We start from the raw sequence: 15,548 nt of genomic DNA on the forward strand, positions 1-15,548 counted from the left end.
CCCAACACTGTGTAATACATAGTCAGTGTGAACACAGCTGCTCTATGAAGGGCTCCGAGGTTTGTTGGAGGAGATCAGTGGACAGACCGCATCATGACACCAGGGAACACACCAGACATGAAACCAGGGAACACACCAGGCATGAAACCAGGGAACACACCAGACATGAAACCAGGGAACACACCAGACATGAAACCAGGGAACACACCAGACATGAAACCAGGGAACACACCAGACATGAAACAAGGGAACACACAAATAACTCTGGGATAACGTTGTGCAGTGTAAAGTAGGGTTAGGTTATCAAAAATAGGGCTGGGTATCGATTCAAATGTCAAGAATCGATTCGATTACGAATCTTAAGATTCAGAATCGATTATCACGCTTTGATTCGATTCAATTCTTATATTGATTTGGGTTAGTGTTATTAAAACTGTTTTTTCAGCTGTTGCATGAATTATATGACTGTGTAGTTATGCAACATATTAATACTAGTATTATATTGAGATTCAACAGCAAGTATTGGCAGCTAATGATGCTGTAAGGACCAATCAGCTCCCAGAATGCTGATAGAACTGCTTTCAGAAACATCGTGTAGCAGAACTATCAAAATGATCCAGGACAGCAAACAATCGGTTTCTTTTTTTCCCATTTATGAGAATGTGGTTTTTAGCATTTTAAGCAAACGTAACCGGGAGACAGTATATAAAGCAACAAAATATAGACAATTTATGCAATTATAACTGAAAATTTGAATGTTTTCATACCTTTAAACATATTTAAAGGCAAAAACATGGCACCAGTTATTCTAGTGTCCAACAAAACATTCCTTTTTTGGGCATAAACAGAAAAATACCAAAAGTTGTAATGTAATGTAAAAATTCGATCTTTAGACATATGAATCAATTTTTTTAGGAATTAATATGAGAATCGATTTAGAATCAGAAAATTTCAACACAGGCCTAGTCAAAAATATCCCAAACTTTGAACATCTCACAGACCGCTGTCCATAATCTGAAAATGGAAAGGATAGACCACCTCTCCAAACCTACCGAGACGTGGGCATCCATCTCTAAACAGACATGCCGGGCAGGGAGAGAACTGGAGAAGCGGTCCAGAGGACACAGTTGCAACGGAGGAAATGCAGAGGTCAGGTGGTAGGACCCGTCCACAAGACAACCCACAATTCTGGCCATATGAAACGTGGCAAGAGGGAAATCACGGTTGAAATAAAGTTTTGTTCAAAGGTTGTTCTGGCTTATTGCGTAGATGGTCTGGACTAACTAACTGAGCATCAGCTTGTTCAGTGAGTAAAATCTTACTGACTTACTGTAAATTACACGATAGGGAATGAATTCGAAAATATTGATTTAGAATTAAAGACCTCGACAACATAGTAGATCAGATTGAACAAAAAACGTTATTATAGGTCCCGCTGAGATGAAGACCCAAGGGTGTTCGTCTCAGCGGCATCTCTTCTCGGCTCTTGACTTTCTTTTGCAGCGATGCTCCATAATTAGCTCTGGATCAGCTGACAAAGGTCAGATGCCGAAGTCGCCTCACTTTTAATGTTCGTAAGCTGCACGGGTTAAGGAGGACCAAAACTGACATACTTTAAAATAAAAGCAGAAACGTCTATATTACTGTTAAAACGTATACAGGAAGAAGCAAGATGAAACCAAATTCAAGACTATTGCACAACCGGCGGTGACACACTGGGATAAAGTACACACCCCTCACATCGGTTGAAGTGTATAATGCTGCTCTTACCAGGGAATATAGTCTAATGGGTGAATTTCTAAAGTGATCTATTAATGTTAAGGTAAGCAAAGGGACATTATAAAACCAACGAAGAAGGCATTACTATAATAAGGGTCCAAGCACTGACAGTGCGAAGGCCTTATTGTATGTATAGGAATTTTTTTTCCCTTGTTTTTCTTCTGACGAAAGGAGGGCCTTTTTTCCCCCTAAACGTGCCCCAAAAGTCACCAAATTTTGCACGCAAGCCAGTCCTGGCGAAAAATTTGATATTTCATGGTTTGCATTAATGGGCGTGGCATAATGGCTCAACAGCGCCCCCTAGAAAACTTTGTGCCTCAAGCCCCACAATACAATGGCCGTAGGGTACGGCGTAGGGTACGGCGTAGGGTACGGCGTAGGGTACGGCGTAGGGTACGGCGTAGGGTACGGCGTAGGGTACGGCGTAGGCTCTGCGTTTGTGTAACGCGGAACCATAAATCAGCCTTAATAATGTACGCAGCCGCTGCTCTTCTGCCTAGAGCGAGGCTTTGTTCCCTCCCCTGCTACACGTCATTCAGGCAGCCAATCAGCACATAGCCTCATTATCATAGCCCCGCCCACTCAGAATCCCTCATAGATAATGAGGTTAGAAACGGTAATGATAAAGACATGGCCCAGAGGCTGAATTTCTAATTTATATAGAAAAAACAATCAAAAGCTTGTTTTTAAGACATTCAAGGCCTGTTTAAAATAGTCATTAAAAACCATAATAGGTTCCCTTTACAGAGAGAGGAAAGGAAACAGTTGATTAGATAACAGGATTTTGAAAATTACTTTTTTTCAGGGTCGGTGTGCGGCAGTGACGAGGAGGACTGAAGCACAGGGTCACAGGCGGGAGGCAGATAGCAGAGCTTCAGAAACCCACATCCAGATAAGGAAAACAAAAGACCAGCCACATTCAGAAAGCTAACACCTCGAGTTAATCGAGAACGGAAATCAAAATTAACCAGAAAAGACGAGGATGTTTCAAAATAATGCAAGAAAGCAAAGCTGAAAGTTGAAATCCGAAGAGAGAATAACAGAAAGCACTGGTGTGGAGTAAGAGGACGGATTTGCATCCAGGATGTTTTTTCTGAGCTGTCCAAGGAGAAAAGGCTCCAGCGGGCCACCCCGGACCACTCCGCTCAGAAAATAAGGCCGTGTTGTGAAAACACACCAAGGTTAACCTAAGCCTATAGAGATAGTCTCCGTGGTAGTAGGGAAGAAAGGTCAAATACTGAACGCAGCCCAGCGTCGTCCTCACAGGAACGCTCCAGTGTCCTTATTCACAGGACAATATAGTTGTTATCCTCACATTCCTGGCGGCCGTGCAGCTCCGGTCTGGAGCAGAAGCTACAGCTCATGTGTTTAGGTCAGGGGTCAGCAACCCAAAATGTTTTAGAGCCATATTGGACCAAAAACACAAAGAACAAATATGTCTGGAGCCGCAAAAAATTAAAAGTCTTGTATCAGCCCTAGAATGAAGACAACACATGCTGCATGTTTCTATATTAGTTATAACTGGGGAAAGATTTTTTTTTTTCATTATGCACTTCAAGAAAAAAGTAGAGATGTCGAGAAAAAAGTCGAAATTTCGAGAAAAGTCGAAACGTTGAGAAAAAAGTGGAAATGTCGAGAAAAAAGTGGAAATGTCGAGAAAAAGGTGGAAATGTTGAGAAAAAAGTGGAAATGTCGAGAAAAAAGTTGAAATGTCGAGAAAAAAGTCGAAATTTCGAGAAAAAAGTGGAAATGTCGAGAAAAAGGTGGAAATGTCAAGAAAAAAGTCAAAACGTTGAGAAAAATGTAAAAATTTCGAGAAAAAAGTGGAAATGTCGAGAAAAAAGTCGAGATGTCGAGAAAAAGGTGGAAATTTCGAGAAAAAAGTGGAAATGTCAAGAAAAAAGTGGAAATGTCGAGAAAAAAGTCGAAATGTCAAGAAAAAAGTCGAAACGTTGAGAAAAAAGTCAAAATGTTGAGAAAAAAGTGGAAATGTCGAGAAAAAAGTGGAAATGTTGAGAAAAAAGTCGAGATGTCGAGAAAAAAGTCGAAATTTCGAGAAAAAAGTGGAAATGTCGAGAAAAAAGTGGAAATGTCAAGAAAAAAGTCGAAACGTTGAGAAAAAAGTCAAAATGTCGAGCAAAAAAGTGGAAATGTTGAGAAAAAAGTTGAAATGTCGGAAAAAAGTCGAAATGTCAAGAAAAAAGTCAAAATTTTGAGAAAAAAGTCAAATTGTTGAGATTAAAAAGGAAAGGAAAAGGGAATAAAAAAGAGAAAAAAGAAAAAAAAAGAATAAAAAAAGGACAAAAGAAAAAGAGAAGAAAAAAAGGGGGAAAAAAAAGGAAGCCATCCAGAGAGCCACCAGGGCGGCGCTAAAGAGCCGCATGCGGCTCTAGAGCTGGTTGCGGGTTGCCGACCCCCGGTTTAGGTGAGTAAATACATAAAAGCATTTAAATAGAAGGGGTAAAGGATGCCTTGTGATACCTGCGATACCTCACAGGTGTCACAACCACTTGGTTGGGTTCAGGACAGGTTCGTGTTGCAACCGAGCAAAAGTACTCGGTGGATGTACGTTTAATATCGCTGTGAGCAATCACAAACATGATAACCAACCTAGCCAGCGTTTTCCACTGCAAAGATCTGCTGCTAATGTTTCATAAAAGCTACTTTTGGGAAAATTACACAAGTTTATTTATAAAGCACATTCAAGGTGCTTTACTTCATGAAAACATGCAAAAACAATAACAGGACACCTACTGCGGTTAATAAGACTGCTGGTAAAGTGCAGGTGTAATTACAGTGTTTTATATGGACACGAGCGGTGAACAGCTGAACCAGAGATAGTCGGCCTTTGTCTGGCCAAAGTCGAAGGCCAGCGAGGAAAAGAACAGGGAGAGATAAAACATTTGGCAGAAAAATGAGCCGCCAGTCTTCAGGAATCAAAGATAAATCCGTAACAAATGTTGCATATGTTGTGTGTGTCAGTGAACTCCCCTTTTTATTGTTTAACGTCGGCTGATAGGACTAAAACTGTGGGAAGATTAAACTCCTAACAGAGTTGTACCAAACATAATGACCTGGTTTTTCAGAATAAAGTCCCATTTAGGTGAAATAAAAGCAAGTGTTTTTTGTTTTTTTTTACCTGAGAAAGAAAAATATTTCTTTTGTTTGTAAACGGACTGTTAAATCTAGGTGTTCAGTTAAATCTTTGTGAATGACACGTCTATAGGGGTTATTGGTCATAAAAGGTCACTGAAGAATCAATGAGTCTACGTTGGTATTAGGGCTGGGGATCCATTCAAATGTCACAATTCGATTCAAATCCGATTCTTAAGATTCAGAATCGATTATCACGCTTTGATTGGATCCGATTCGATTCGATTCCAATATCGATTTTTGTTAGTGTTATTAAAACTGGTTTTTCAGTTGTTGCATGTATTATTTGACTGTGTATTTATGCAACATATTAATACTAGTATTATATTGAGATTCAACAGCAAGTATTAGCAGCTAATGATGCTGTAAGGACCAATCAGCTCCCAGAATGCTGATAGAACTGCAAACAGAAACATCGTGTAGAATTACCAAAAAGATCCAGGGAGGAAACAGAGACGGATGAAATTGGTTTCATTTTTTCCACATTTATGACAATTTGTTTAGCATTTTATGCAAATATAACACCAAGATGGTATATAAAGCAAATAAATATAGACAATTTATGCAATTATAACTGAAAACTTTAACATTTTCATACCATTAAACATATTTAAAGGCAAAAACATGGTACTAGTTATGCTCATGTACAACAAAACATTCCTTTTTTGGGCATAAACAAAAAAATACCAAAAGTTGTAATGTGATGATGAAAAAAAAAAAATCAATCTTTAGACATATGAATCAATTTTTAGGAATTAATATGAGAATCGATTTAGAAAATCGATCTTTTCAACACAGGCCTAGTTGGTATTCAGTCCAACCACATCAAACGACTCAGTAAAAAGAGCAACGCATCAACAGCCTGGACACGGACTTGTTAGTACGGACCAAATATGCTTGTATTTATTGATGTCATAATATACAGGTGAAGGTCGGAAAATTTGAATATATTGCAAAACTTAATTTGTAGTAAATTCAACTAAAGGTGAAACAAATATATTATTTCCCACTACATTCAAAGTGAGATATTTCAAGCCTTTATTTGTTATAATTTTGGTGATTATGGCTCACAGTTTATGAAAACCCCAAATAGGCAGCACGGTGGCTTAGTGGTTAGCACTGTTGCCTCACAGCAAGATGGTCCCCGGTTCAACACGCAGGCCCAGCAGGGTGTTTCTGTGTGGAGTTTGCATGTTCTCCCCTTCTTGCGTGGGTTTCCTCCGGGTACTCCGGTTTCCTCCCACAGTCCAAAAACATGCATAGTAGGTAAATTGATCATTCTAAATTGCCCGTAGGTGTGAGTGTGTCTTGTTGTTTGTGGGGACTGCGGGTGGAAACTAGCAATTCTGCTAAAACCTGGTGTATTTACACTGCTTAATGTAGTGTACATTAATATGCATTGTCCTGTCTAAATAAACTTTGAATAAAAAATCTCAAAAAATTTGAATATTTTATGAAATCAATAAACAATTCAATCATCAAAATTATAACAAATAAAGTTTTTACACTTTTACACCATATTCATCATATTCCCTGTTGAGACTGCTGGTTCCCGGATAACTAATTGGGCCGGAGCTTCGGGAGCTGCGTGCTGGCCTGCGGTCCCCACCCCTGGTCATCCCGTTGCTGCCCCCCCCTTCTCCTCCCTTTTCTCTCTTTTGTCCTGCAGGTGGCCATGGGTGGCTTGTAGCTTGCATTACGGAGCACAAGTCTTTTCCTGACCCTGCACCCCAACCTGGGACTTGCTGATTGGGCCGGAGCTTCGGGAGCTGTGTGCTGGCCTGCGGTCCCCACCCCCGGTCATCCCGTTGCTGCTTCCACCTGCCTGCTGTGCTGTTGCCGTCCCTGACCCACCAGTCTGGCCCTCGGCAGGAGGGTCCCCCCTGATGAGCCTGGTCCTGCTCAAGGTTTCTTCCCTCCTAAAGGGGAGTTTTTCCTTGCCACTGTTTGGCTTAAGGTTTTTCTCCCACTAGGGGAGTTTTTACCTGCCATTGTTTATGTAATAACTGCTCGGGGGTCATGTTCTGGGTATGGGTCTCTGTAAAGCGTCTAGAGACAACTCTGTTGTATTAGACGCTATATAAATAAAATTGAATTAAATTGGATTGAACTGGCGGAAAATGGATGGATGGATGGACGGATGGATGGATGGTGGATGGATGGACGGACGGACGGACGGACGGACGGAGGGATGGTGGATGGATGGATGGATGGATGGATGGATGGATGGACGGATGGATGGATGGATGGATGGATGGATGGATGGATGGATGGACCTATTCTAATTTCCCGACCTTCACCTGTAGCTATATTATACATCTGGGCTGATGTGGACATACATACATAGAATAGGATATTTCAGTGTGTGGCAGGGTGGTGTATGGAGGATTTTTTGTGCCAAAATTAAATAAATAAATACATCATTAATTAATTAAAATGGGAATCAAATATATCATTAATTAATTAAATGTGTCATTAATTAATTAAATGCTGAAATAATAAATATATATTTTTACTTAAAATGAATTGTATTTTAATTAATTAATGACATATTTCATTCTAATTTTAATTAATTAATGACACATTTAATTAATTAATGATATATTTCATTCCCATTTTAATTAATTAATGATGTATTTATTTATTTTGGCACAAAAAATCCTCCATAGTGGTGGAGCAGCAGCCACTCAGGTTGATTGGGGACAGGTGTGTCCCATCAACCTCTCCACCCTGCCTGCCTTCAAAAGGCAGCTTACAACAGAGCTGCAGGAGCTGTTGGAGAGGCTGCTGCTGGAGCTGAAGCACGTGTGTTGGTGTCTGGTGAAATAAAGGAGTTCTGCACTGAAATCCCGTTTCCTCTCTGTCCTGTCGGTCGGGCCCCCGTAGCACTAGCCTTGCTACACAGTTGCTAGCATGTTTGTCTGTCTGTACAGTCATGCAAGTTCAATGCTATTAAAGCACTTTAAATTTTAAATCAAAGCATTTCGTTTTTTCATATAAAATAAACACATTTCTATGCAGTTTAGAAGTTTTGGGGATGTCCCTTTTTTTTGGCCCCTGCGCTGCTGAAATCGGGGCATCCCTTATTTGTATTTGTGAAAGGTGGCGACCCTAAGCGGACCACTTCAAACTCAGATGGGCTGGACACAGATGGTACAGTACAGGTATATGAGACTTTTTCACCTGTTGAGTTTGAAGTCTGGAGAGAAGATGAGTTTCCCAGGATGGTCCACGGACCTCCACATGAGGCCGAGCATCAGGATCTCCAGCCAGCAGCATTTCAGCAGGTGGATCTGGTCTGCTAAACTCAGCTCCACGAAGCCTGAGGGCAACGCACGCACAGACGGAGGAAAAGAGGGTTAGTTTACACTTGGAAGTATTTTCAGTCATTTATTTCTAGGATTTGTTTGTATCTATCTATCTATCTATCTATCTATCTATCTATCTATCTATCTATCTATCTATCTATCTATCTATCTATCTATCTATCTATCTATCTATCTATCTATCTATAAATGCACATGCTGCATGTTTCTATATTAGTTATAACTGGGGGAAGAATTTTTTTTTTCATTATGCACTTCGAGAAAAAATTCGAAATTTCGAGAAAAAAGTCGAAATGTCAAGATTAATGTTGTAGTACAATCTTGAGAAAAAAGTCGAAATGTTGAGAAAAAAGTCAAAATTTCGAGAAAAAAGTTGAAATGTCGAGATTAAAAAGGAAAGGAAAAAGAAAGAAAAAAGGAAAGAAAAAAGGAAAGAAAGAAGAAAAAAGGGGAAAAAAATTAAAAAAGAGAAAAAAAGGAAAAAAAGGGAAAAAAAGGTCAAACATATTTGAAAAAGCTTCAGGGAGCCACTAGGGCGGCTTTAGAGCCGCGGGTTGCTGATCCCTGATCTATACGGATAAACATATAAATTTGCATCTGGATGGGTTTTTAAAATCTTAAAATATTGCAATAATGTATGAAACTCCTTTGGAGGTTTGAAACGAGCGTCAGCACATCCAGCATTTAAATGGTTAAAGAAACAGAGATGTCGTCTAAAAGAACAGTTGCAGAAGATAATTCTTCCAACACATTATCACAGAAGAGTATTTTGATTGACAGACAGGGTTTTCCTCGGTTGCCTGTGAACATTATTTCTTTTATAAAGCAGACAATATACACTCATTTTTACACCTGACTACCGGGGAAAAAGAGAAAAAAAGATGAAGTCCGGAGGAATAGTCCCCTAAAAGAGCTGCTGAGAAGACACGTCTTTATTCATAACTGAGTCTTTGTGTGATTTTCACATTAACACGTCTCCTCAGAAACTACCTGCTGGGCTGAGCAGCCACTGAGAGGAGGAGGGAACAGAGCGTGTGAGGAACAGACAAAAAAGAAAAGGTAAAAGACAGGAAAAGAATAGAATTCATGCAGGAAGAGGAACAGATAAGAAAGAAAGGTGAGGAAAACCACCTTTCTGGAAATAAGCCAAGAAAAAGGAAAGCACGGAAATAATTGGCCATATATGTTCTTGTGATTTTCCACACTGCAAGTTTCCATCCGAGTGCAAAAAGTTCAACTAAATAAACATAAAATTATGTTTATTATGGGCATGCCAAGTAGTGGCATGACCATATTGCAATCGTCCAGAATGGCCCAAAGGGCAATGTTGCTAGCATTTTGCTAACAAGCTAAAGTCGCAAAAGTCCCACTGCGCACCAGCGGGTGTACAGCATGACCCCGCTCGGATGTGGAAAAAAAAAATCCCCAAAAACTAAAACACGGCCGGAAAAACGAGGAAAAACATGAAAATGAAGGCGATATATTAGTATCTAGAAAAGGTTTCCCTTTTCTTATTATTCCGCACTTTTTTTCGTCCGTTAATGCGGCCCGAACCGGAACGTGCACCCATGCATGGCATACATCGTTGGATGCGTCTCCATCAAGCCTCGATGGGCATTACTTTTCTCCGTAATAGGGGTTACCGTGGCAACGCTAGTTGCCAAAAAGCAAAAAAAAGGCGAAAATTCAGACGCATATTGCTCGGCCGAACTTTATCGTAGAGACATCGTTCAAACTTTCAAACACTCAGCCCGATTGTCCCTAACCGACCGTGCAACCTTATTATGCCAAGTATTACAGTTTTTGTGATATTGACCTTTAATTTTTTTTTTTTTTTTCCGTTTGACTTTGGACGCTTGTTGCTAGGCAACAGGTTATTGTAGAGACATCGTACAAATGTTTCCCGACTCGGCACGCTGTGGACTTCAACATACTCAAATTTCATGAAGGTGGGATTTAAGGAAATTTTATGTCAAAATCCAGGCCACATGGCCCCATTCATTCGGATGGAGTTTTTTACCATGGTGAAAAAAAAACCTATCCGTTTACATAGCCTGAACCGGAACATGCACCCATACATGGCATACATCGTTGGATGCGTCTCCATCGTTCCTCGATGGGCATTACTTTTCTCAATAAAAAGTGTTACCATGGCAACGCTAGACGCCAAAAAGCAAAAAAAAAGGCGAAAATTCAGACGCTTATTGCTCGGCCGAACTTTATCGTAGAGACATTGTTGAAACTTTCAAACACTCGGCCCGATTGGCACTAACGGACCCTACAACCTCATTATGCTAATTACTACAATTTTCGCGATATTGACCTTTCATTTTTTTTTTAATTTCTGTTTGAATTTGGACGCTTGTTGCTAGGCAACAGGTTATCGTAGAGACATCGTACAAATGTCCCCTGACTCGGTACGCTGTGGACTTCAACATACTCAAATTTCATGAAGCTGGGATTTAAGGAAATTTTATGTCAAAATCCAGGCCAAATGGCCCCATTCATTCGGATGGGGTTTTGTACCATGGTGAAAAAAAAAACCTATCCGTTAACGTAGCCTGAACCGGAACATGCACCCATGCACGGCATACATCGTTAGATGCGTCTCCATCTTGCCTCGATGGGTATTACCAGAGACGTTCTATAACCGAGACAGCCCACTACGGTTGTGTTTCTTGTATCTCTGTCACGTGACTGCCACGCCCCCTTAGGAGACCGGAAGTAGGTCCTGAGTCTATTGAGTCCTATGGGAAAAGTGAACGTGAGCACAGATTATTACCAATTCCTTCGCCCCATAGTAACCTAAGTAAATACGGGACCCATTTTTCAAAAGCCACAAACCTTCTGAACATTCTGACACCAAAATGGAAATTTTCAGACCGGCAGATTAGGAGAAGGTGAACTTTGTTTGAGACCTGTCTATGTCTGAGCAACACACTCTCGCGAGATTTGGCTCTCATCGTTTTCCCAACGGATAAAATGAAGTTTAAAACTTAAATAAAACTTGCTTCTTTGCTTAATAATACTGTTATTTTTATTATTTAAGTATTTTTGGAAGAAAGTTGTACTGTATCTAGTGTTGTATGTTCCAAAACGATGTGGGGAGGGGGCGGCCACGCCCACTTAGGAGACCGGAAGTGTATACCGTTTCAAACCATTGCCAGTGACGGCAATGCGCTATCTTGTGTATAGAAGATCTTTGGTATTACTATTCTCAGTCAAAAGCGTTACCGTGGCAACGCTAGATGCCAAAAAGCGCGCCCCATTAATAACTATTGGGAGCACAGGAATGAATGAAATACAAGCGTAAAAACACCTCAAACTGACATAGAACCACCCCGAACACAAACACTACAGCCCCAAACCAAAGCGGCGAGAGGGGACGAATGGGCGGTAGGGCATGCCCATATCAAAATTTCCTGAAATTTTCTAGTTATTATTACAATTATAAATTAGCAGCGTTAGCTTACATGCATTCAAGTTATAAACATGTACAAATCAAAAAAGGCTTTAAAAGCCCTTTGACCGATGCCATAAGCCTGATTTAAGGTTCTTCCGGAAATGCATTGATACCAAGCGAACCAATCACAGTCCTCTCGGTCTGCGTTCGGTCTGCGTCGCCTCGACGCGTAGTTACATTTTTTTGGAGGTGCAGGTCAGACTACGGCGTGGTATGGTGGCCGAGATCTGCCATTGCTGAAAATAAAAGTAACGCTGCAAACAGAAACAAACGCTGCTGAAAATAAAATAAACGCTTAGCAAATAAAATAAAGGCTGCAAACAAAAAGAAACGCAGCTGCAAATAAAAGAAACGCTGCAAATATAAAGAAACCCTGCTGCAAATAAAATAAACCCTGCTGCAAATAAAATTAAAAAACGACACAAATAAAAAAGCCACAACGGAGGTGAATTACCGGGGACTATTTTTGCCGATGCACCGGTGTTGCACATTAAAAATTACACGTAGTGACATTGAACACTAACCCTTTCACTTATTTTCTCGTTCGTTGTTCTTCTTATTCCTCGCTCTTCTTATTTCTTCCTTTTCACTTACGTCCTCTTCGTCTTCTTCTTCTCCTCTCACGTAAAAAACACCGGTGCATCAGCAAAAATAGTCCCCGGTAATTCACTTCCGTTGTGGCTTTAGATTTTTGTCGTTTTTTTTTTATTTGCAGCGGCATTTCTTTATATATGCTACGTTTCTTTTATTTGCAGCTGCGTTTGTTTTTATTTGCAGCGTTTATTTTATTTGCAAAGCATTTATTTTATTTTCAGCGGCTTTTCTTTTTATTCGCTGCATTTCTTTCATTTTCAGCAATGGCGGGTCTCGGCCACCGTAGCGTAGGCTACGGAGAGACTCCCTACGGTGTAGGTTTAACGCAGAACCATAATTCAGGCTTTAGCTGGTAACAGATTCATCTATCGGACAGTTTCAGTCGGAGGCTGAATCAAGGAGTTGCATTGATGTGAAATTATTGAAAGGTCTCCTTAAGAAAGACTTGAAGAAGTGAGGATATTTATCTGAAAAGCGGAGTTAAGGGGTTGCATCTTACCAGGGATCTTTTTGGCCCAGCTGATCATGAGGACCAGCTCTTTATCCGCCAGGTTGGTGAGAGACATCATCATGCTGGCCTCTGTAAACGGTTTCTGCAGGTCCTCCATGAGGTAGATTTCTGGAGGCTCCGCCTCCATGATGCGGGAGATGAACTCCTCTGGACTCATGGCCGAGTGGGGGACGTAGCTGAGCTGGGGGTGGAGGAGGGGGGGCACCGGGGAGAGGGGTTCGCCCAGGTGGCGCTGGCCCTGGAGACCCATCTTGACCCGGACCAGGCCCCGGGCTGCTGCATCACGAGGCTGGTGTCCCCCACGGCGGTGCCGGGCCCCCCGGTAGCTGCAGCGCTCACGTCTGATACCTGGTGATGAAGACGGTCACAGTTACAGACACTGATGCTTAGGGCTGTAACTAATCTCACGATACGGTACGATATTATAGCAGTATTTTTTTAATTACCTTTAATGAGGAACATATGACTAGAAAAAATGGTCTTTTATTTGAAAGACACAAAATACAAAACAATACTGTGTGTTTGCTCTATTGTTACAGTTTGTAATGCTTTATAACTGTTTAAGTTTTAAAGAGAAAGCCAGACCAACCATTTTCCACAAACTGAACTAAAAGTAAATGTCAGGTTTGCATTATGATCTTCAGTTTCAGACAAGTACAAATATTTTGCCACAAACTGAATAGTTTCTCTCATGTATGATTTGACTTTTTTCTTTTCTAGAAATTTAACAATTAAAATTAAATAAATAAATAAAAGTAAATAAATACGGTACATACAATTTTACATCATAAAAAGATTGATTCATGCTCATCTTATAAGTGTAAGAGGAGATTTATTTTTGTTAAGAAGGTTATTTTGGTAATTGAGGGTTGATTATTTTATAAATATATTCTTTATATTCTGATGTAAATCAGGGACTATAATGACACTAGTCAGTTTATCTGTAGTGATTAGTCTGTTTTAGATTGGGCGGAGTGATACGCCACAGTACGGCACTAGGTGCTGTGTTGATGTTCTAAAATCCTACACTGTTGAGGGACATTAAAGTACACTGGAACTCAGCACAAGTTGTCCCCGTGTATATCCTACTCACCACCCCAAAAAGGTTTAATTTAATAAGGTAAGGCTTAACTCTACACCAGCCTTACATAAGTAAAAGTTCAGAGCTCAGAACGGGACTAGTTTCTTCTGAGAGTAAGATTTTGGTCCACAGGTAGAGGCATGTTAACATGACACCATTGGATGATGTAGGAGATTATAACATTGCTTTGGTTGCGATCTCGGCAAAGGAAACGGTGCCAGCGCCATCAAAGATGGTATGTTACACCGTTAAATCAGTACCAGAACGGGACCAGCTGGTATCAGACTGGGACCAGCCGGTACCAGACCGGGACCAGCTGGTACCAGACCAGGACCAGCCGGTACCGGACCGGGACCAGCTGGTACCAGACCGGGACCAGCCGGGACCAGACCGGGACCAGCTGGTACCAGACCGGGACCAGCCGGTACCAGACCGGGACCAGCCGGTATCAGACCAGGACCAGCCGGTACCGGACCGGGACCAGCCGGTACCAGACCGGGACCAGCTGGTATCAGACCTGGACCAGCTGGTACCAGACCGGGACCAGCCGGGACCAGACCGGGACCAGCTGGTACCAGACCGGGACCAGCCGGTACCAGACCGGGACCAGCCGGTATCAGACCAGGACCAGCCGGTACCGGACCGGGACCAGCCGGTACCAGACCGGGACCAGCTGGTATCAGACCTGGACCAGCTGGTACCAGACCGGGACCAGCAGTACCAGACCGGGACCAGCCGGGACCAGCCGGTACCAGACCGGGACCAGCCGGGACCAGCCGGTACCAGACCGGGACCAGCCGGGACCAGACCGGGACCAGCTGGTATCAGACCGGGACCAGCCGGTACCAGACCGGGACCAGCCGGTACCAGACCGGGACCAGCAGTACCAGACCGGGACCAGCCGGGACCAGCCGGTACTAGACCGGGACCAGCCGGTACCAGACCGGGACCAGCCGGTACCAGACCGGGACCAGCCGGTACCAGACCGGGACCAGCCGGTACCAGACCGGGACCAGCCGGTATCAGACCGGGACCAGCCGGTACCAGACCGGGACCAGCCGGTATCAGACCAGGACCAGCCGGTATCAGACCGGGACCAGCCGGTATCAGACCAGGACCAGCCGGTACCAGACCGGGACCAGCCGGTATCAGACCGGGACCAGCTGGTATCAGACCGGGACCAGCCGGTACCAGACCGGGACCAGCCGGTACCAGACCGGGACCAGCCGGTATCAGACCGGGACCAGCTGGTATCAGACCGGGACCAGCGCCACTCGCGGCCAGAGCCAGAACTGCAGGTCGCGTACGCGTTCAGTGTCTTTTTGACAACGTGCACGTCGATGCGTCAAATGAACGCAGGATATGCGTGGCGGCCACGATGCGTACGCGTTCTGAACTGCAAGCATATCTGGGCTCTAACTCTCCTCGATGTCTGCGCTGCTGTAACACGAACCATCAAACACCACAGTTGCAGTAACAGCAGAGGAAGACTCACCACATTTCATCATGCCCACTTCATAGCATTTCCGTAAACGGCAGGCCTGGCAGCTTTTACGTCTGTTCTTGTCGATAGTGCACTGATTCGTGGCGGGGCAAATATAGTCATTGTGTCCTGTAGAAAGCGAGAAAAAAAAATCCTGT

At 42.5% G+C, this 15,548-nt stretch overlaps 1 protein-coding gene across 3 annotated transcripts in view; it reads right to left on the reverse strand.

The window, feature by feature from the left end:
• Positions 1-15,548, reverse strand: part of LOC133462883 (estrogen receptor beta-like) — a 71,053-nt gene that overhangs the window by 16,697 nt on the left and 38,808 nt on the right. For 2 of the 3 annotated variants that reach the window (XM_061744365.1, XM_061744366.1), the window contains exons 4-6: positions 15,403-15,519; positions 12,815-13,174; positions 8,116-8,254 (exon numbers count right to left, since the gene is read on the reverse strand). In XM_061744365.1, coding sequence (XP_061600349.1) covers positions 8,116-8,254; positions 12,815-13,174; positions 15,403-15,519 — 616 coding nt within the window. The remainder of the gene's footprint in view (positions 1-8,115; positions 8,255-12,814; positions 13,175-15,402; positions 15,520-15,548) is intronic. The other variant, XM_061744367.1, reaches the window with a different exon arrangement.

This window comes from Cololabis saira, chromosome 16, assembly GCF_033807715.1.
Source record: "Cololabis saira isolate AMF1-May2022 chromosome 16, fColSai1.1, whole genome shotgun sequence".
Taxonomy (NCBI): Eukaryota; Metazoa; Chordata; class Actinopteri; order Beloniformes; family Belonidae; genus Cololabis; species Cololabis saira.